A 22,511-nucleotide genomic window follows, 5' to 3' on the forward strand; every position below is an offset into this window, starting at 1 on the left:
TGGACATTGAAACAGTGTACGTCTGACTTGGTAGGATATGTACAGCGAGCAGTGAACATAGTGAGCTCAGAAAGCATAAGAACAAGTATATACATTTGATTATTTACATTTGATTATTTACAATCCGGGGAGGTGGGATGTGGTGGGGGGAGGGTGTTAGTGTAGGGTTGTAGTTGCCTGGAGGTGTTCTTTTAGTGCAGTTTTGATGGAGGGTAGAGATGCACTTTCTTTTACACCTGTTGGGAGTGCATTCCATATTGATGTGGCATAGAAGGAGAATGACTTAAGACCTTTGTTAGATCGGAATCTGGGTTTAACATGGTTTGTGGAGCTCCCCCTGGTGTTGTGGTTATGGCGGTCATTTACGTTATGGAAGTAGTTTGACATGTACTTCGGTATCAGGGAGGTGTAGCAAATTTTATAGATTAGGCTCAGTCTAAGTTGTTTTACTCTGTCCTCCACCCTGAGCCAGCCCACCTTGGAGAAGTGGGTAGGAGTGAGGTGTGATCTAGGGTGGAAAGTGGAAGTATACACTTCATTTTGTTAGGGACTGTATTAAAGCCACTACGGGCAGAACAAACTGGTTAGAGAAAAGATAGGGTGCAATTAAGCAAGGTTAGCATATTTATAGGAGGTGTAGAAACTTGGATTTGGGAATTTTAAAATTGAGTATACAGTTTGGGTTGAAATTTAGTATTTGTTGTTCAAATGTAATTATTTTTCAGTTGTATTAATATTTTTTTTTTGCAAAGTTACTATTATTTTTTTGGTTAAAGTTAAACAAAAAATAGTATTTCCGTTTTTTAGTTCAGATTAAAGATTAAAGATTAAAGTACCAATGATTGTCACACACACACTAGATGTGGTGAAATTTGTCCTCTGCATTTGTCCCATCCCCTTGGGGAGCAGTGGGCAGCAGCGGCGCCGCGCCCGGGAATCGAGGTTATGGGTCCCATTTTTATAGTCTTTGGTATGACTCGGTTGAGTATACATTTGCAATGATCCATATTAAATTTTGTTTCCATGCACAGGAATGCAAAACATATTTCTCAATCAACCAGATATTTTCCCCAAAGAGCTGAATTGAACTGCACCACTCTGTGTACACATGACTCTTCCCGACAATATTGTTCGCGTTTCAGCCATTAACTGCACCAACGAGCCCTGGCATGTCACAACATCATCCATCCAAGGAGCGATCGAGGGCTTATTTACAAGCGCAACCGCCTCCAATGGTTCTCACTCTCATGTCAGTGCAACAGGAAGTCAAACGGTGTCCTTTTCAGGACTATATCCGGGCGCGACATACAACGTGTCACTCCAGTATGAAAGGAATTCCACTCACTTTGTGCAGTGCCGGCACCAACTGACAACCAGTAAGTACTAAACTGGTTCATCGCTCTGTAATCACATTGTTTTTGTAATGCATCTTCTTTCCACTTCCATTTAGTTCCGCCGGATTTAACTGCTCACTGCAACTACTGGGATTCAGGCTATTCTGTCTTTATCGTCTGGGATAAGCCAGACGGATTGTGGAGTGCTGTGGAGGTTAATGTGAGTGGAAAAACGTGCATAGTGGATGATATCGGACAACAACATGTCAAGATACCTGGTTTCCAACCTGCGAGAACCTACGGGGTGTCTCTATCTTCATTGTCAGGAAGGATGATGAGGTCCAAAGCGTACGTTTTTCACTGTTCTACTGATCCGCGTGGTGAGTTCAAGTGTAATTGTTTACTTGTGTATACTTTTTTTTAGAGATTTTAGCCTGGATTTTTATCATTCTAGGGGTCATTGCAGCGTCAGTCGTCTCTATCCTGCTTATCGGCGTCCTGGCGTGTGTGACAGTGTTTATTTTAATGAAACGACCAAATGGTATCATCAGGTTGGTGCGCACAGACTCACAAACGCTTCCATTGCTTGTGTCAGAAGTGTGAAAGTCATCCTTTTGCTTCTTTCAGGCGGAAAATGTCTTTTCTTGACGGTGTCACCGTTTCAACTCACAAAGTCATGTAAGATTGAGCTAATAGCCATAAATTACAAGTAGAGAAAAAGTAAGAAGCAATCATAAACTGACAGATAGAAGGAATATTAAAAAGTAGCAGTATATTAAATAGCCTTTGAAATCAGACATTTTTTTGCCTATTCTAATCAGAATCAGAATCAGAAGTACTTTATTAATCCCCCAAGGGGAAATTAAGATTTTCAACACAATCCCATTTAAGAGCAAACAAACATTACAGGGAGACAGAAGACCGAGTCGGGCAAAAACCGAAGCAAACCCAATTACTTTGTTCCAGACACCTACAAGTGCTGAGTCACCAATGAGTTAGATTATTTCTTTGGAATGAAACGCCCAGTGTTTACTGGGGCAAACGTGTTTTTCCGCCAAAAAACGAATCATGCGAAACGTGGGTCATGGGAAATGCAAGCTTTTACTGTGTTGTGTGAAGGCAGGGAGACAAACATAACTCACTAATAATGTCCAAAATTCTTGTTGTGTATAAGGATTCCAACTTGATCCGTTTTCCAGATGAAGCTCAAAATGCATCAATGATGTCACGGCATCGCCTCAAAGCATGTCCATTCATTTTGCACTGATGTCATCCCTATGATGCAAAAAACTCACAGGGGACGTCTCGGCACGATGTATGGCGAATCGCCAATATCCGAACACTCACGCATGGGATCTGCTTGCTCCTATATTATGAACAATAAGGTAAAATGCTTGTTCTACTCTTTCTCCAGAGATATTCCTCTTGAAAAGTTTCCCGCACACTTTTACAGTTTAAGCATGGATCAGAACCAAGGTTTCATTGAGGAATATAAGGTGATCAAACACTGTAGAACAGGTTTTCTTACTGTGTTTAGCTTTCTGACACTCCCGTTTTTCCACGCAGTGTCTTGCTCTTGTTGGCACGGATCAAATGCAAAATGCTGCTCTGATGCCTGTCAACTCTGAGAAGAATCGCTTCACTAACGTCCTGCCATGTAAGGGTGTGATGATCGCTGTTACAAAACAACACGTTGAAAACCTAACTCTTATCTTCTTCCAGATGACTGGTGCAGGGTGAAGCTACAAACCACAAATGGCATGTCTGACTACATCAATGCCTCTTACATACCGGTAAGTACTACAAAACCCAAAACCAGTGTAGTTGGCACGTTGTGTAAATCGTAAATTAAAACACAATACAGTGATTTGCAAATCCTTTTCAACTTGTATTCAATTGAATACACTGCAAAGACAAGATATTTAATGTTCGAACTGAGAAATGTAATTTTTTTTTGGCAAATAAATTTAATTGCAGCAACACATTGCAAAAAAGTTGGCACAGGGGCATTTTTGCCACTGTGTTACATGGCCTTTCCTTTTAACAACACTCAGTAAACGTTTGGGAACTGAGGAGACCAATTTTTGAAGCTTTTCAGGTGGAATTATTTCCCATTCTTGCTTGATGTACAGCTGAAGTTGTTCAACACATTTCCAATGGGAGACAGGTCTGGACTACAGGCAGGCCAGTCTCGTACCCGCACTCTCTTACAATGAAGCCACGCTGTTGTAACACGTGGTTTGGCATTGTCTTGCTGAAATAAGCAGGGGCGTCCATGATAACGTTGCTTGGATGGCAACATATGTTGCTCCAAAACTTGTATGTACCTTTCAGCATTAATGGTGCCTTCACAGATGTGTAAGTTACCCATGCCTTGGGCACTAATACACCCCCATACCATCATAGATGCTGGCTTTTGAACTTTGCACCTATAACAGTGCGGTGGTTCTCTTCCACTTTGGACAGGACGTCCACAGTTTCCCAAAAAAATTTGAAATGTGGACTCGTCAGACCACAGAACACTTTTCCACTTTGCATCAGTCCATCTTAGATGAGCTCGGGCCCAGCAAAGCCGGTGGCGTTTCTGGGTGCTGTTGATAAATGGCTTTCGCTTTGCATAGAAGAGTTTGAAAGTTAAAGTTAAAGTACCAATGATTGTCACACACACACACACTAGGTGTGGTGAAATGTGTTCACCCCCTGGGAAGTGAGGGGAGCAGTGGGCAGCAGCGGTGGCTGCGCCCAGGAATCATTTTTGGTGATTTAACCCCCAATTCCAACCCTTGATGCTGAGTGCCAAGCAGGGAGGTAATGGGTCCCATTTTTATAGTCTTTGGTATGACTTAACTTGGTTATGATTTAACTTGCACCTACAGATGTAGCGACAAACTGTAGTTACTGACAGTGGTTTTCTGAAGTGTTTCTGAGCCCATGTGGTGATATCCTTTACACACTGATGTCGCTTTCAATGTTACGTGCAGTGATTTCTCCAGATTTTCTGAACCTTTTGATGATATTACAGACCTTAGATGGTGAAATCCCTAAATTCCATGCAGTAGCTCGTTGAGAAATGTTATTAAACTGTTGTACAATTTGCTCACGCATTTGTTCACAAAGTGGAGACCCTCCCCCATCCTTGTTTGTGAATAACTGAGCATTTCATGGAAGATGCTTTTATAGCCAATCATGGCACCCACCTGTTCACCTGCGGGATTTTCCAAATAAGTGTTTGATGAGCATTCCTCAACTTCCATCCATCCATTTCCTACCGCTTGTCCCTTTTTCAGGGTCGCGGGGGGTGCTGGAGCCTATCTCAGCTGCATTTGGGCGGTAGGCGGGGTACACCCTGGACTTTCATAGTCTTTTTCGCCACTTGTGCCAGCTTTTTTTAAACATGTTGTAGGCATCAAATTCCAAATGAGCTAATATTTGCAAAAAATAACAAAGTTTTCCAGTCCGAATGTTAAGTACCTTGTCTTTGCAGTCTATTCAATTGAATATAGGTTGAAAAGGATTTGCAAATCATTGTATTTTGTATTTATTTACGATTTACACAATGTGCCAACTTCGCCGGTTTTGGGGTTTGTAATTTAAATTGACTATAAATTGATGATAAAAGTAGCTGTAAAATAAAAGTTTTCTATTAACCAAAGTGTTCTGCATTTGAAACTGATTGTATGTATTTAGCATGTTAAAATGTTATTTAAACTACTTTGAACACTAAAAGAATAGCATTTGTTGCCTGTCCCCGCTTCCTAAAATTGAACTTTATAATTAAATATAATAATAATAGCAAATCCTTCAGAACTGTTATATTTTTTTATATATCTGTGTTATTCCAGGAGTGCCAAAACTTTTAAACTTGGGGCCAACATTGGGTTAATAGAATTTGGCTGGGAAATCTCTTTGAATGTGTGTGAGTGTGTATATATTAAAATCAAATATATATATATATATATATATATATATATATATATATATATATATATATATATATATATATATATATATATATATATAGTCAAGGTTTCTGTGGTTTATCTGTTATACAGTGCTCAATACCAATATACGTTAGGTCAGGAAAAAACACATTTTAAAATCCCCTGAAGAGCAGAGAAACCTGCGAAACAAGCTTGTAGGGATGAAATAGCCTCTGTGTTTTTTCCTCACCTCCCAGGGGGTGAACAAGGGGATAGGTCAAATGCAGAGGACACATTTCACCACACCTAGTGTGTGACAATCATTGGTACTTTAACTTTACTTTATATATATACTTTTTGACTTCACAAACAAAAAGGCTTTAAGTCATTCCTGGGCCAGATTTGGCCTGTTGGCCGCCAGCTATTTCCTTTCCAAGTGAAACAAATCAAACCAGCATGTATATCGATTGCCTTCGCAGGGTTACAGCAGTTGCCGTGAGTACATTGCCACTCAGGGCCCTCTGCCCTCCACAGTTAGTGACTTCTGGAGAATGATCTGGGAGCAGAGAGTGAGCGCCATCGTCATGTTGACCAACTGCGTTGAAGGCACGCGGGTACGTTTAGCGACTAAATCCTACAATAAACCAGAGGTGTCCAAAGTGTGAAATTGCTTTATGGTATTATACTCGTTTACTTTTTCACTTAAGCAGTAAGCTAAAATGTGGATGTTTTTTTCAATGGCTTAGCACGGTGGTCATCAACCCGTGTCTCCCTGGAGCATTTTTAAAAAAGGATTGAAAATGGAAAAAGATGGGGGGAATTTTTTGTTTTTTTTTAGTATGTTTTTTGTTTGAGGACAAACATGACACAACCCTTCCCAATTAATGAAAGCCCACTGTTTAATATGTTTGTGTGTATGCTTCACTGATGAGAGTATTTGGTGAACAAACATAATTTTGTCCTGCTAATTTTGGCGGTTCTTGAACTCACCATAGCAAATGGTAAATGGGTTATACTTGTATAGCGCTTTTCTACCTTCAAGTTACTCAAGCGCTTTGACAGTATTTCCACATTCACCCATTCACACACTGATGGCGGGAGCTGCCATGCAAGGCCCTAACCACAACCCATCGGGAGCAAGGGTGAAGTGTCTTGCTCAAGGACACAACGAGGTTGGTAGAAGGTGGGGATCGAACCAGGAACCCTTAGGTTCCTGGCACGGGCACCTCTCCCAACCGCGCCACATCGTCCCAGTATAGTGTGGACTGTGACGCAACAGCTTGTTTACATGTAACATCTTCCACTCCTTCTTTGTCTCATTTTGTCCACCAAACGTTTTATGCTGTACGTGAATGCACAAAGCTGTGCTTTGTTGATGTTATTGACTTGTTGGAGTGCTAATCAGGCATATTTGGTCAGTGCATGACTGCAAGCTAATCAATGCTCACATGCTATTTAGGCTAGCTCAGGGGTCGGCAACCTTTACCACTCAAAGAGCCATTTTGGCAAGTTTCACAAATTAAAGAAAGTAATGGGAGCCACAAAAAAATGTTTTACATTTAAAATGAAAAACACCGCATACAAAGCTTAAATGCTTTGTGCTATGTTAACCAGGGGTCTCCGACACACGCACCGGCACGCACTTTAATGTGGAAATTTGATGTTAGTGCAGCCCGCGAGTTTTGAATGAATGGCGCTTGATAGCGTCATACTTGCCAACCCTCTCATTTTTCCCGGGAGACTCCCGAATATCAGAGCATGATGACACTGCATTTGGCGCCCTCTACAGTCCGCCCTAACGGTGTACCTGCTCGACCACACGTAGAATGTGATTTCAGCTTGCTCACGTAAGTGACAGCAAGGCGTACTAACTCAGCAGCCACACATCTTACACTGACGGTGCCAATACCCAGAATCCCATGCAGCCCTAACTCTTCCGCTCAACCAACGCACGGAGAGGGGGGGGGGGGGGGGTTGATGTGTGGGGGGATTTGGTGGTAGCTGGGGTGTATAATGTAGACCGAAGAGTTAGGGCTGCATGGGATTCTGGGTAATGGTTGTGTTGTGTTTATGTTGTGTTACGGTGGGATGTTCTCCAGAAATGTGTTTTTCATTCTTTTTTGGTGTGGGTTCACAGTGTGGCGCATATTTGTAACGTAACAATGTTAAAGTTGTTTGATACGGCTACCGTCAGTGTAGCTGTGTGGCTGATGAGTAAGTATGCTTTGCTGTCTCCTGTGCGTGCAAGTAATAACAACATGCAACATGTGGCTGGACTGGCACGCTATATGTAAATGCTATAGAGGACAATTACTGCAGTGCAATTAGGGCACGCCCTTTATTTAGTAGTTATAGTGTAAATAGGATTATTTTTTCCCTGGGAGTAATCTATGAGAGACACTGAGATCCATAAGTCTCCTGGGAAAATCGGGGGGGTCGGCATGTATGTAGCTGAGCCGCATCAGAGTGGTCAAGGCGGCTCCGGAGCCGCGGGTTGCCGACCCCTGGGCTAGCTGTATGTACATATTGCATCATTATGCCTCATTTGTAGATATATTTGAGCTCATTTAATATCCTTTACTTGTATCCTCTTATTGGCTGCATTTCAGATAGTTGTTTGTGTGCCATGTTGTTTCAGACCACAGCAAACATTACATAGCTTGCCGAAGATTGTAATAAATCTGTTAAAAGAAGACAGCCTGGCATTTCCTTTATCTTGGAAACAAACATCTATACCTTTGGCCATTAAAAGCCAGTAATTTCCAGGAGTTATCTCACCTTCCGAGTAGCCTCTGATTTACTAATGGTTTCTAATGTTGTAAAAATGTGCAGAATAAATAAAACTTTTCAAAATTTCTGTCAACGAAGACTTGCTTCAGCCTGCGACAGTCATTGTTATAGTAGGCTATTATAGCTAATATAGACACTTACGTCATGTGTTGCCTTCATTATAACACTTATATATGACTTTTAATTTTTTGCGGCTCCAGACAAGATTTGATTTTTGGTCCAATATGGCTCTTTCAACGTTTTGGGTTGCTGACCCCTGGCTTAGCATATATTTACCCACATGGGGGTTGGTTTTAGCATATTTAATGCACAGAAAGTGTTTATGTGGGTGTCTGGCTGTTACTTAAAAAAGTTCAGACACCACACCACTGCATATTGAATAAAATACATGTGTTTTTTTCCCCCCAGACTAAATGTGAACATTACTGGCCTGCACAAAGCAAAAGTTGCTTTTACGGAGATCTGACCATCACAATCACATCGGAACAGCAAAAGCCCAACTGGACGATAAGGGAATTCCATGTGAAACATGTAATCTGATTACAATTTCTTAATGCTGACGTTAATGTAACAGTAAGAGGGGAAGAACAGGGTTGTTTTGTTTTTTTAGATAAAGATGTCATAAAAATGTGTGCTCAATACGAATAGAACCTGCAACTTCAACCATCATGTTGGCACTGTCGCAGACTGGTCCAATAAATGTTGAAGAGACGTCACTATTACAATGTTTATTTTTTAATGCTGTACACATTTGCTTGCTAACATGTGTGTTTCCAGAGGAACATACCGGCGGAGAGGATGATCAAACACTTCCACTTTACTGCTTGGCCTGACCACGGAGTCCCTCAAGGTACGGATGTCCTGATCCAGTTCAGAGGCCTCATTGGGGAGCACATAGAAGCACAAGGGAACAAGGCTCCCATTGTAGTTCACTGCAGGTATGGTGCTTCAAAAGACAAATATGTCTGTAATAATAAGATGGGACACAATGAATGGATGATCTTGTCTTTTAGTGCCGGAGTGGGCCGGACCGGCACCATTATAGCCTTAGATGTTCTGCTTCAGCAGCTGCACAGAGATAGGAAAGTGAACATCAATGCTTTGGTGCACAAAATGAGACTACATCGGCCATACATGGTGCAGACCGAGGTAACACAAACGCACAGAAACACACACACACATGCGCTAGCTCTACTCTCACAAGAGTTGCACCGGGCAGGAATACAGCTCACACGCCGGCATGTTCGTTCTACCTTTCAACTTGGACTTCTGCTTTCGTTGCAGTCCCAGTATGTTTTCCTGAACCAGTGCATCTTGAACCATCTGAAGTCTTAAAGCGAGACTGATGAAAATGTGCATGAGAATGACAGACGCTGAGAGTTCCAGGTGAAAGTTTGAATTAGAAGGCCTTCATGCATTTTCCCACTGTCCCCCCAAAAAATCCTGAATACTTGTCACGGTAACAAAAAAAAAGCACTTTTATCTCGATTTGCACTAAAATGAAGTATGTTTCTCTATGGAAATTGTATTCCTGTTGTAGAGGACGCTATGCTACTACTTCTTTTAGATAATATACATTTAAAAAACAGTGTACAATGTATAGGTAATAGTTTACTTATTTTCTTATTGTTTCCATCTTTGTAGTCAATGACCTGTAAATACACCCAAAAGCACTTTTAAACGCTCTACATTCCAGCATCAAGGCTAGATTTTGAACACCATACTTCCAAAACCACTGCTTATTTAAAATACAATAAAAATGGGGGCGTTCAATGGATACTGAGTTAAATGTATTGGATTAGGTGTACCTAATGGAATGTCTGGTGAGTGTCGGCCTTTTGTGTGAAAATCCAACATTGTCCTCCAGTTGGATGTTATTCTGGTTCTCCTTGACCGGGTACAGTACTGAAGCTCGATTCGATGAGTTCCTGCCGAGCTCTCAAGCCGTCGGGGTTGATCACCGCCGCCGACCCCTGGCAAGGATTCCTCGGCTGAGGGTCTTCAAATTTCTCCTCTCCAGGCGGCAGGGGCACCGAGAACTTCTTGGCGATGTTGTGCAAGACGCAGCAAGCCTTGACCACATTAGTCAACTTGTCCAGCGTGAAGCCCAGTTTAGTCAAGCACCTGAAGCGCCACTTGAGGGATCGCAGCGTTGTCCGCGTCACGCTGTGGAGCTTGGCGTGGGCTTCATTGAAGTGGATCTGAGCGTCGCTTTTGGGGTCCGACACGGGAGTCAGGACGCGTTTGCTCAAGTGGTAGCCTTCGCCTCCTTTAAACCAATAGACAAGAAAGGGGAATTAACAGGAAGTCAGAGACCATAAAAACTAAATATGTTGAACAACAACAAATGAGTGGCCGGTAGATGACCACAATGTATCCCCCGGTTTTGGTAGTGGTTAGCATTAGTGGTTCAAATCCACACAGTGTCTAAAAAAGCTTGCATGTTGGGCTAATTGGAGACTTTAAATCAGTGGTGTCCAAACTTTTCTCAGCAAAGGGCCGACATAACAATTGAAGTATCCGAGGGTCACTTTGTTCATACATTAAAGATACGATAACAGATCAAATGTAGGTCAATCAATATATGCTGAACAAAACATCTACATCTTAGCGCTGTGTTATAGGGTACACTGTTAAACAAAAAAATATAGAGATTTTACGTAAAAAAAACTGGCAGGTCAGTCGAAAAAAATTTATGGTGGTTTTTACACTGAATAACTAAAGTAAATAACAGTACCACTTTTTTATTACGGTAAAATTCTGGCACCTGAGCTGCAATTTCTTTTAACAGTAAAATCTATTCTTTACAGTGCATTACTATGAATGGGAAAAATTGTACCACTTATTTTTACAGTACAATTATTTACAATTGTCAGAATTGTACCGTAAAATCCACAACAAAGCAAATTAGTGTAACATCTAATGCATATTTATTATTATTTAGACTAAAATTTTACTTATTATTTACTAATATTTTTATTCCACCAACTAAAACCTTTTTGAGGGCTATAGCACACACAAAAACGTACCATATCTTGCAAGTAATATGTACACATGTAACATTTTATCTTTGATTAAATGTTCTGAACCAGGATGTGTTTATTTTGTCCTTCGAATGTGTCGCGGGCCAATAAAAAATTAGTTGCGGGCCGCAAATGGCCAAAACATTTGTTTTAAATTGTCCATACAGTTGTTAGTCCGTATTTGCCCTGGGAGCTGTTGACTCGTCCAGGATGTCCATGCCTCTCTCGCCCAAAGTCAGCTGGGGTAGGCTCCAGCTTATCCTGTGACTATGATGAGGACAATCAGTGTAGACCAGGTCTGTCAAAATCCTTTTTTTGAGGGCCACCTTAATTGATGTGGCGGACCACATTAAGAAGGAAATGAAGGGGCCACATTAAATGACCTGGCAAAGCACATTTTAAATATCTCTGTAAAAGAATCACATTCTTTAAACATTTTTAAAAAGCATTTTAATCTAAATTTATTGCAATGTTATGTTTAGCACATTCAGCATACCCCTTATGGTTGAGGAATTTACATTAGTCGCATAATTTTGGTCTTCACCTCTGTATGTATGATGAGATTATCGCAGATCTTCAAGATGCCACCTTTTAATCAAACTTGAATACCGTATTTTTCGGAGTATAAGTCGCACCGGCCTAAAATGCATAATAAAGAAGGAAAAAAACATATATAAGTCGCACTGAAGTATAAGTCGCATTTTTGGGGGAAATGTATTTGATAAAACCCAACACCAAGAATAGACATTTGAAAGGCAATTTAAAATAAATAAAGAATAGTGAACAACAGGCTGAATAAGTGTACGTTATATGAGGCATAAATAACCAACTGAGAATGTGCCTGGTATGTTAATGTAACATATTATGGTAAGAGTCGTTCAAATAACTATAACATATAGAACATGCTATACGTTTACCAAACAATCTGTCACTTCTAATCGCTAAATCCGATTAAATCTTATACGTCTAGTCTCTTACGTGAATGAGCTAAATAATATTATTTGATATTTTACGGTAATGTGTTAATAATTCCACACATAAGTCGCTCCTGAGTATAAGTCGCACCCCCGGCCAAACTATGAAAAAAAAAACTGCGACTTATAGTCCAAAAAATACGGTAATAGGATATTGAGACTGATTTGGTGGATTTAAAGATTCCTTTATTTATATATGAAATTGTAAATTGGTATTTGGTGGGTAGTATTTGAAATGTATTGTATTGTACTGTATTTTGTATATTATATGATGATGTATATTTTAACTGTGGGTCCCTGTCCATAAGCTGCGTGCTTCTAGGGATGACCCTTTTGCAGAACGGACTCTGATATTAACAAAATAAACAATAATGAAATACAAAACTATGTCTGTCTGTAAATAAATAAATAAAATAAATAATGTGGTGGACCAGATTAAATGACACGGTGGACCACATTGTGACGTGACAGACCACGTAGAATTACATGGCGAACCACGTAGAATTACATGGCGAACCACGTTAAATGATGTGGCGGACCACGTTGAACGATGTGGCGGGCCACACTAAATGATGTGGTTAAATGACGTGACTGACCACATTGAATGATGTGGTGGGCCACTCTAAATGTGGTTAAATGACGTGACGGACCATGTTGAATGATGTGGTTAAATGACGTGATGGACCATGATTAATGATGTGGTGGGCCACACTAAATGATGTGGTTATATGACGTGACGGACCATGATGAATAATGTGGTGGGCCACCCTAAATGATGTGGTTAAATGACGTCACGGACCACATTGAACGATGTGGCCGGCCACACTAAATTATGTGGTTAAATGACGTGACGGACCACGATGAACGATGTGGCGGGCCACACTAAATCATGTGGTTAAATGACGTGACGGACCACGTTGAACGATGTGGTTAAATGATGTGATGGACCATGTTGAACGATGTGGCGGGCCACCCTAAATGAGGTGGTTAAATGACGTGACGGACGATGATGAATGATGTGGCGGGCCAAACTAAATGATGTGGTTATATAACGTGACGGACCACCTTGAATGATGTGGTGGGCCACACTAAATGTGGTTAAATGACTTGACGGACCACGTTGAATGATGTGGTGGGCCACACTAAATGATGTGGTTAAATGACGTGACGGACGATGATGAATGATGTGGCGGGCCAAACTAAATGATGTGGTTGTATGACGTGACGGCCCACATTGAATGATGTGGTGGGCCACTCTAAATGTGGTTAAATGACTTGACGGACCACGTTGAACGATGTGGTGGGCCACACTAAATGATGTGGTTAAATGACGTGACGGACCACGTTGAATGATGTGGTGGGCCACTCTAAATGTGGTTAAATGACTTGACGGAACTTGATGAACGATGTGGTGGGCCACCCTAAATCATGTGGTTAAATGACGTGACGGACCATGTTGAACGATGTGGTTAAATGATGTGATGGACCATGTTGAACGATGTGGCGGGCCACCCTAAATGATGTGGTTAAATGACGTGACGGACGATGATGAATGATGTGGCGGGCCAAACTAAATGATGTGGTTATATAACGTGACGGACCACATTGAATGATGTGGTGGGCCACACTAAATGTGGTTAAATGACTTGACGGACCACGTTGAATGATGTGGTTAAATGACGTGACGGACGATGATGAATGATGTGGCGGGCCAAACTAAATGATGTGGTTGTATGACGTGACGGCCCACATTGAATGATGTGGTGGGCCACTCTAAATGTGGTTAAATGACTTGACGGACCACGTTGAACGATGTGGTGGGCCACACTAAATGATGTGGTTAAATGACGTGACGGACCACGTTGAATGATGTGGTGGGCCACACTAAATGTGGTTAAATGACTTGACGGACCACGATGAACGATGTGGTGGGCCACCCTAAATGATGTGGTTAAATGACGTGACGGACCACGTTGAACGATGTGGTTAAATGACGTGACGGACCATGTTGAATGATGTGGTTAAATGACGTGATGGACCATGATTAATGATGTGGTGGGCCACACTAAATGATGTGGTTATATGACGTGACGGACCATGATGAATAATGTGGTGGGCCACACTAAATGATGTGGTTAAATGACGTCATGGACCACATTGAACGATGTGGCGGGCCACTCTAAATTATGTGGTTAAATGACGTGACGGACCATGATGAACGATGTGGCGGGCCACACTAAATCATGTGGTTAAATGACGTGACGGACCACGTTGAACGATGTGGTTAAATGATGTGATGGACCATGTTGAACGATGTGGCGGGCCACCCTAAATGATGTGGTTAAATGACGTGACGGACGATGATGAATGATGTGGCGGGCCAAACTAAATGATGTGGTTATATAACGTGACGGCCCACATTGAATGATGTGGTGGGCCACTCTAAATGTGGTTAAATGACTTGACGGACCACGATGAACGATGTGGTGGGCCACCCTAAATGATGTGGTTAAATGACGTGACGGACCACGTTGAATGATGTGGTGGGCCACACTAAATGATGTGGTTAAATGACGTGACGGACGATGATGAATGATGTGGCGGGCCAAACTAAATGATGTGGTTGTATGACGTGACGGCCCACATTGAATGATGTGGTGGGCCACTCTAAATGTGGTTAAATGACTTGACGGACCACGATGAACGATGTGGTGGGCCACCCTAAATGATGTGGTTAAATGACGTGACGGACCACGTTGAATGATGTGGTGGGCCACTCTAAATGTGGTTAAATGACTTGACGGACCACGATGAACGATGTGGTGGCCTACCCTAAATGATGTGGTTAAATGACGTGACGGACCACGTTGAACGATGTGGTTAAATGACGTGACGGACCATGATGAATAATGTGGTGGGCCACTCTAAATGATGTGGTTAAATGACGTGTTGGACCACGTTGAACGATGTGGCGGGCCACACTAAATGATGTGGTTAAATGACGTGACGGACCACACTAAATGATGTGGTTAAATGACGTGACGGACCACATAAAAAGAAGTGGCGGACCAGATCAGGCCCCTGGGCCTTGAGTTTGCACCTAGACAATGAATGCTTTCAAGAAATAAACTATCTGAACATCCTCACCTATCACCCAGTATTGTCCATAAAGTTCATCCTCGATCTCCCGCCCTCTAAAGGAGGTGCACCACAAGTCCTGGTCGCTGGTGCTGCCCACGCAACACTTCTCCACACTCAGGATGTTGCCGTCCAGGTCACAAATCATCTGGCTCACCACCGACTTGTAGCCCAGCGCGTTGACGTACTGCTGACGTACCAACTCCGACCAATTCTTGTCATGCGTGGCGGTTCGGATGTGGAAGTGAGTGGGGGCCAGCACGCCCAGGACGTCGGGGATTCCGCAGAACTCCTCCGCCATGTGCGCGATGTCCACTTTCGCTTTCCGCGTCTGCGGGAAGGAGATGAACTGATCCGACATACCGGCGACCACCTCGGAGACCGTCCACACAATTTGCCGGCAGTCCGTCTTCAGGTCGAAGCGCCTCAGGAGGGAAACGGCGGAGGCGCCGAGAGCGAAGAAATTGAGCGTGATCATGATCATGATGTCCACGGAGGAGGGCGTGAGCATGTATTGTTTCATGCGGACACGCACGATGTCCGCCACGAACTCGATGCAAGCGCGCGTTAAATGGAACATCTCGAACAAAGTGTCGTCGTCGTAGCAAGCAAAGCAGCTCTTGGACTGCGAGTCCACTTCTTCTTCGTGTCCCAGGAGCTCCGCCTGGACTGCGAACCACACTGGCAGGGCGTCGGACATGTTTTTCGCCGCTACAGCTTGAAAGACAGCTTAAAAACAACAAAACAATTCAACAGTCTGTGTTCACCCGCTGCTAGTGACGAGAACCGGAAGTGAGCTTTGTTTATTTTCTTTTTCGTGGAGTATTGCGCTTAGAAGGGTTCGTTATCGCCCCCTAGTGTAGATAGAGAGACACGTTATTCATCTCCCAATTTATTTTATGTTTTATTTTATAAACCTTTATTTATAAACTGCAACATTTACAAACAATCGAGAAATAATAATAATCAAAATAAGTACAAAAACAGTACAAATCAGCGCCAGGGGGTTGTAAACTCAATAAAGCAGTGTTTTTCAACCTTTTTTGAGCCGAGGCACATTTTTTTCATTAAAAAAAATACGGAGGCACATCACCAGCAGAAAAGGTTAAAAAACGAAACCCCACCAGGTTGTCGTGCCTTATTTTGAGTTTGTTGTTGTTTCCTGTGTGTCGTGCTTTAGTTCCTGTCCTGCGCTGTTATTTTGGTGACTTTTCCTGTTTTATTGGTGTTCTCCTGTAGTAGCTTCACGCCTTCCCTTGAGTGCTATTGCCCGCACCTGCTTTGGTTTAAGTTAAAATACCAATGATTGTCACACACACTAGGTGTGGTGAAATGTGTCCTCTGCATTTGACCCATCCCCTTGTTCACCCCCTGGGAGGTGAGGGGAGCAGTGGGCAGCAGCGGTGCCACGCCCGAGAATCATTTTTGGTGATTTAACCCCCAATTCCAACCCTTGATGCTGAGTGCCAAGCAGGGAGGTAATGGGTCCCATTTTTATAGTCTTTGGTATGACTCGGCCGTGGTTTGAACTCACAACCTACCGATCTCAGGGCTGATGCTCTAACCACTAGACCACTTTCGCAGTCAAGACTATTTAAGTTGTGCTTATGCTATCCTTCTTTGTGGGGACATTGTTCAATGTTTCAATCAAGCAATCAATGTTTATTTATATAGCCCTAAATCACAAGTGTCTCAAAGGGCTGCACAAGCCACAACGACATCCTCGGTTCAGAGCCCCCATAAGGGAAAGGAAAAACTCACAACCCAGTGGGATGTCAATGTGAATGACTATGAGAAACCTTGGAGAGGACCGTAGATGTGGGTGACCCCCCACCCCTCTAGGGGAGACCGGATGCAATGGATGTCGAGCGGGTCCAGCATAATATTGTGAAAGTCCAGTCCATAGTGGATCTAACATAATAGTGAGAGTTTAGTCCATAGTGGGGCCAGCAGCAGGTAGTTTGTTGATTGTCATGTCATGTACGGATGTGCTTTGTGGACGCCGTCTTTGCTCCACACGCTGTAAGTTTTTGCTGTCGTCCAGCATTCTGTTTTTGTTGACTTTGTAGCCAGTCCAGTTTTACTTTTGTTGTTACATAGCCATCCCTATGCTTCAGTGCCTTTTCCTAGCGGCACTTGCCTTTTGTAAATTTTTGGTTTAAGCGTTACATACCTTTTTACCTGCACACTGTCTGCCGCTGTGCTCTGCATATTGGGATCACGACAAACCATCCTCGACGCGTTCCGACTTCTACAAAGCAATGACCTACCTGCTGCCACCTACTGATATGGAGTATTACAAGTTTACCCTGCCAAGCTCTACACAGCACAGGCACCAGACAACGGCACATTATTATGATTATTGATTTGCAAAAAATATTTTTTGGACCAATTAGGTGAAGTTGCATAATTTCCCACTGCACACCAGACAATATCTCACAGTGGTTGAAAATCACTGCAATAAAGTAACTAAAATAGAATGCAAAATATATACATATATAACAAAGTGCAAAGCCATATAGGCTCACACAAGTTCAGTAAATAATTTACATTTGGAAGACAGCATCATCGTTTTCACAGCTTTTTGGTTGTTAGAAAGTGTTTTAACGTAGAGTTCTAATTGTTTTTTAAAGGCACAAAAAAACAGGTCGGGTATTGAGAAACTTAATTTATGAATATAAAACTTGGCCAATAGTATAATGAGGTTGCAAAGGTAAAATTCCTTATCAATTTTTTTTTTCATACAGTGTAAATCCAAATGGCACATCTTTAAAACAAAGCACAAATTTGTCATGAATATTGTCCAGGATGAAGCGACAGATGCCCTTGCTATAGTGATCGAGTGCTTTCACAAGCCCAAAACAGGTGGTAAACAGTCTCTGGATGCATGTTACATAAGGTGCAGGTAACACATTTCCAGCATTTTTGTTTGAGGACCAACATGAAACAAACCTTCCCAATTGTTAGAAAGCCTACTGTTAAATATGTGTGTGTGTGTATGCTTCACTGATGAGAGTATTTGGTGAACATCGTTTTGTCCTACTAATTTCGGCAGGTCTTGAATCCACCATAGTGTGGACTGTGACGCAACAGTTTGTTTACATGTAAAATCTTCCACTCATTTGTCTCATTTTGTCTACCAAAAGTTTCATGCTGTGCATGAATGCACAAAAGTGCGCTTTGTTGACGTTATTGACTTGTTGGAGTGCTAATCAGGCATATTTGGTCAGTGCATGACTGCAAGCTAAATGCTCACATGCTATTTAGGCTAGCTCTATGTACATATTGCATCATTATGCCTCATTTGTAGGTATATTAGAGCTCATTTAATATTCTTTACTAGTATCCTCTTTGTATATAATTTAGTTTGGCATGTGTCATGACACATTATCTGTATGTAATATTGGCTGCATTTGTCATTGTTGTTTGTGTGCCATGTTGTTCCAGACCACAGCAAACATTACCCATCTTGCCAAAGATTGTAGTACATCTATTAAAAGAAGACAGCTTGTAAGGGTAAAAACACACAGGGCCATGCAAGGAAAAAACATTTACAAAAATAAATAAAAAGTACTGAAAATGGCATAATACGCTTCAGAATAAAAGAAGCTCTAAAATATTTTTTAAATAAACACCCAATTCTGGTTATACTGGAGAATAGTATATACTGTACTATAGTGTGCAAAACAATGTTTTTCTACATAACATACATTATATTTCAATTCCACATTAAATTATGTTAAACATTACATATTCAAGCTTGTTTTTTCACACTTTATTTTCGACCACAACAAACCACAATTACGCATTCTAAGCAATTCAAACAAAAATAAGATACTTTATTCATTTCCCAAGATTGCATTTCCAAAACAATATTGTCATCTGAAAACACAATATGAAAATATTGTTTTTAATGAAAACACAAACATAAACAGATTGTTTATTTTAAAAACTTACAGTAACTGACACTCACCCCTAAATATAATGTAAATTATCTATTTATTTTTTATTTATTTGACAGGGACAATACAATTAAACATTGCTATCCAATAGGTAACCGATGTCAAAGTACGTAAGACTTCTAGCCACAGGCTAATTTGCAACCCTTGTCCCTGGTTAGGCCTTTTTTTAAAAGTTGAGAAAAGTGTAGTACAAAAATAGAAACACATTGAAAATAATTGGCCCCATTTGTCCATGCTATTATATATAATATATATATATATATATATATATACACACACATTTATACAATTGATATAATATGCATGTTCTTTTCTCCCTTTTCTCTGAGGAACTAGAACTACTCAAACAACTGGCAACAAACTATATGTGTTTTATCATACTCAGCCAATGAAGTAACACAACATAAACACAACAGAACAAATACCCAGAACCCTTTGCAGCACTAACTCTTCCGGGACGCTACGGTGCAGATGTTCTCCCGAAATGTGTTTGTCATTCTTGTTTGGTGTGGGTTCACAGTGTGGCGCATATTTCTAACAGCACGTTTCCTCCATCCAACAAAAACAAACGTGTTCATCATTTAGACGACAAGTAGAACATTTTGTTGACTTCACTGATGGGCACGTCTTTCAGTCTTGGTATTTGGCCCTTCTGGGGGACTTCATTCACTTGGCCTCTTGCATATACATCTGAAATATTCCAGAGGGATGAGAAAAGAGACTTCTATTCCATACATTCCCGATTTTTTTCCACAATTAAAAGAGACTCATACCAGTAATGTTGTCAAGAGAGTCAAGTGGCGCCGTGTTGTACATGTTCACTCCATAAAGCATCACCACACAGATGGTCAAAGCGACCAGCAGGTAGATTGGCACAGCCAGTGCCCAATATCTACAAGACAGGATGTAAGAAGTAATGAATGTAGCGATAGGTCAAAAAGACTGCTTGTATAAAATACTTGCTTTTGAGGCCAGTAAGTGAGTCCAACTGAATGGAGCCACTCTTCTGGGATGTATGCCCAGACACAATACAGAACTATGCAGAGAGTAAAGAGATATGTCAGGGCAAGTAAGTTGTTGTTCATAGTACAAGATTTACATACCTAGGAGTAACATTGGACTCAGCCCTTTCTTTCAAAAAACATATCAAAATTATGTCCTTGACAGTTACATACTGTATAATAAATGTCATTTTAATCAAATAAGGAAGTATTTCACTGATGAAGCTGCATTGCATGATCTTTTTCTCACATAAGTTATTGTATAACTAGCTGGTCTCTAACAGGTGTAACGAATCTAAAACCAATAGAATCACGCTACAAAAAAGCGTTGAACACTTTTGCTTACAATCACTAATATTCTTTCCAAATACTATCGACTCAGCTTAGATCATTAAAAAATGCCTGTTTTAAATGTGTATGTGGATTAGCAACTGGAACATCTACATCTCGTATCACAAGGAGAGACTGTGAGGCAAAAAAAACCCTCTTTTGGTCAAAAACGTATTTTTCTCACTAGGAATGCTTACTGTGGAAGTTTACCTACTGCTTTGCTATATTCAAAAGTCAATTACAGAACTGGTTCAAAAGTAAACACATTTCTGATCACAAAAATAAACACAACGATAAAAGGTAATTTAATAAAGGTCATAATATAAGCACTTATAGACATAATTTATGACAATTTTGACATTTTATTCTGACTATGTGCAATGCATCAGGGCACTTTATTGTTGCACTGTGCATTGCAATACATTCCTCTTTTGTTTGATTTTATTATTACTTTTAAAGTAATTACCTCTTTTTTTTTTAAACTCCCATCTATTTACCTGAATGTTAAGGAGTCTGTGGTGGTGATGCTGATCTTTCTCTCTGTTTTATTGTTTTTGTTATTTGATTGTATGTGTATACCAACCTTTTTGGAAACTACAGGCGGAAATTAACCTTTGGCTAAAACCTGACATTTAAGTATTACGTTCCTTAATATGTGCTGTCCGTATTGTATATCAAGAATTGAAAATACAATTTATTGCAGAAACTACAGTGCATTTAAACTGTATCATTTCACTACTCGACAGCACACTTTCCTTTCAAGCCCACATAAACAGCATTACCCGGTCTGCTTACTTTCATCTACGGAACATTAATCGTCTTCGCCCATCCTTTACCCCACATACTGCTGCCATACTATTCCATAGCCTGGTCACCTCTCGCCTGGACTACTGCAACTCTCTCCTGTTTGGTCACAAACTTCAGCTTTCCCAGAACTCTGCAGTCCGGATAATCACCAGAACCCCTTCAATCCAGCACATCACCCCCGTTATGCATCAACTCCACTGGCTACCCATAAAACATCGTATCCACTTTAAAATAATTCTCCTCACTTTCAAAGCCATCCATAACCTCTCTCCATCTTATCTCTCTGACCTGATCCATGTCGCCACGCCCTCACGTTCCCTACGATCCTCTTCATCCATCCATCTGACTGTCCCTTTATTTAAACTGTCCACCATGGGTGCCCGAGCTTTCAGCCGCTCTGCCCCACATCTTTGGAACTCTTTGCCACCAGACCTTCGTAACTTAGACTCAATATCCCTCTTCAAATCAAGACTCAAAACACACCTATTCCTGACTGCTTATTCATTGTAATCATCTTTTTTTCTCTATCTTTGTTGTTGTTATTATCCAATTTGATTTTATTGTTTTGATTTTGTACGGTGTCCTTGAGTGCCCAGAAATGCGCCTTATAAATACAATTCATTATTATTATTATCACCTAATGTAGTGGCACAATTATGGGCAGGCTTGGAATGTACTAAAACAGTGAATACAGGAAAAATAAAAAGCTTACAGAAGCCAAACTGTGAACCGAGGAATAAAACAAAGCCATAGATGGCTCTCTCTGGAAGAGGAGACGGAGAGTTTACGACCATGACCTGCAAAGACAATTAGAAAGACGTTAGAGACACACAGTGACTATCAAAAATGAACATGAATTGATTAACGTGGACCCCGACTTAAACAAGTTGAAAAACTTATTTGGGTGTTACCATTTAGTGGGCAATTATACGGAATATGTACTGTACTGTGTAATCTACTAATAAAAGTTTCAATCAATCAATCAAAAAACAATCACAAACACCTGTGCGCCATTTTAGTGATTCATTACCATGAAAACGATTATCGACTCAATGTATTTTACGAAATAGTCCAAAACAACAAATGTATCAAAACATAATCGATACCAAATCCTAAATAATCTTAATATGGACGGAAAATCCAAACAAACCTGTCTTTTTTTAGGGATTCTCTTACATCATTTTCACCTGCAGCAGTATCGTCACTCGATTTGTTATGCCTATTTATGTCCA

At 41.1% G+C, this 22,511-nt stretch overlaps 3 protein-coding genes across 9 annotated transcripts in view; 1 reads left to right on the forward strand and 2 right to left on the reverse strand.

The window, feature by feature from the left end:
* The window catches only part of LOC133655555 (receptor-type tyrosine-protein phosphatase H), a 32,768-nt gene extending 21,890 nt beyond the window's left edge, over window positions 1-10,878 (forward strand). For 2 of the 3 annotated variants that reach the window (XM_062055811.1, XM_062055812.1), the window contains exons 6-16: window positions 1,143-1,376; window positions 1,451-1,714; window positions 1,789-1,885; window positions 1,962-2,012; window positions 2,749-2,830; window positions 2,901-2,991; window positions 3,057-3,127; window positions 5,734-5,868; window positions 8,453-8,575; window positions 8,822-8,982; window positions 9,058-10,878. In XM_062055811.1, coding sequence (XP_061911795.1) covers window positions 1,143-1,376; window positions 1,451-1,714; window positions 1,789-1,885; window positions 1,962-2,012; window positions 2,749-2,830; window positions 2,901-2,991; window positions 3,057-3,127; window positions 5,734-5,868; window positions 8,453-8,575; window positions 8,822-8,982; window positions 9,058-9,379 — 1,631 coding nt within the window. In that variant the 3' untranslated portion in view covers window positions 9,380-10,878. The remainder of the gene's footprint in view (window positions 1-1,142; window positions 1,377-1,450; window positions 1,715-1,788; window positions 1,886-1,961; window positions 2,013-2,748; window positions 2,831-2,900; window positions 2,992-3,056; window positions 3,128-5,733; window positions 5,869-8,452; window positions 8,576-8,821; window positions 8,983-9,057) is intronic. The other variant, XM_062055813.1, reaches the window with a different exon arrangement.
* On the reverse strand, window positions 8,744-16,016 carry si:dkey-197c15.6 (putative nuclease HARBI1). 4 transcript variants are annotated; one of them, XR_009827013.1, is made up of 3 exons: window positions 15,189-16,016; window positions 9,853-10,313; window positions 8,744-9,009 (listed from the first exon to the last, which is right to left on the reverse strand). XR_009827013.1 is itself a non-coding variant. In XM_062055818.1 (2 exons), the coding sequence occupies exons 1-2, from the start codon at window positions 15,877-15,879 to the stop codon at window positions 9,919-9,921; spliced, it is 1,086 nt and encodes a 361-aa protein (XP_061911802.1). In that variant the 5' UTR covers window positions 15,880-16,015; the 3' UTR covers window positions 8,745-9,918. The 4 variants fall into 4 exon arrangements, 1 of the variants encoding a protein (XP_061911802.1); XR_009827012.1 differs by having other exon boundaries at window positions 8,744-9,112; window positions 15,189-16,015; XR_009827011.1 differs by having other exon boundaries at window positions 8,744-9,112; window positions 9,298-10,313; window positions 15,189-16,015.
* A 2,931-nt stretch (window positions 16,017-18,947) lies between these two features.
* pigp (phosphatidylinositol glycan anchor biosynthesis, class P) lies at window positions 18,948-22,505 on the reverse strand. Of its 2 annotated transcripts, none has more exons than XM_062055826.1 (5): window positions 22,430-22,505; window positions 21,992-22,076; window positions 20,105-20,177; window positions 19,915-20,033; window positions 18,948-19,831 (listed from the first exon to the last, which is right to left on the reverse strand). In XM_062055826.1, exons 2-5 carry the CDS (start codon window positions 22,071-22,073, stop codon window positions 19,719-19,721), a joined length of 387 nt encoding a protein of 128 aa, XP_061911810.1. In that variant the 5' UTR covers window positions 22,074-22,076; window positions 22,430-22,505; the 3' UTR covers window positions 18,948-19,718. The 2 variants fall into 2 exon arrangements, with proteins under 2 accessions (XP_061911810.1, XP_061911811.1); XM_062055827.1 differs by having other exon boundaries at window positions 22,456-22,489.
* Between the last annotated feature and the right edge of the window lie 6 nt (window positions 22,506-22,511).

The sequence above is a fragment of the Entelurus aequoreus genome, linkage group LG08, assembly GCF_033978785.1.
Source record: "Entelurus aequoreus isolate RoL-2023_Sb linkage group LG08, RoL_Eaeq_v1.1, whole genome shotgun sequence".
Classification (NCBI taxonomy): Eukaryota; Metazoa; Chordata; class Actinopteri; order Syngnathiformes; family Syngnathidae; genus Entelurus; species Entelurus aequoreus.

Bases quoted from the DNA above. Each gene is read 5' to 3' on its own strand.
- pigp (XM_062055826.1), bottom strand. From the start codon at position 22,073: ATGGTCGTAAACTCTCCGTCTCCTCTTCCAGAGAGAGCCATCTATGGC. The intron at 20,178-21,991 runs GTAAGCTTTTTA...CTCTCTGCATAG, and splicing joins CGGTTCACAGTTTGGCTTCT to TTCTGTATTGTGTCTGGGCA. The intron at 20,034-20,104 runs GCAAGTATTTTA...CCTGTCTTGTAG, and splicing joins CTCACTTACTGGCCTCAAAA to ATATTGGGCACTGGCTGTGC.
- si:dkey-197c15.6 (XM_062055818.1), bottom strand. From the start codon at position 15,879: ATGTCCGACGCCCTGCCAGTGTGGTTCGCAGTCCAGGCGGAGCTCCTG. The intron at 10,314-15,188 runs GTGAGGATGTTC...ATTGGTTTAAAG, and splicing joins TGGACAATACTGGGTGATAG to GAGGCGAAGGCTACCACTTG.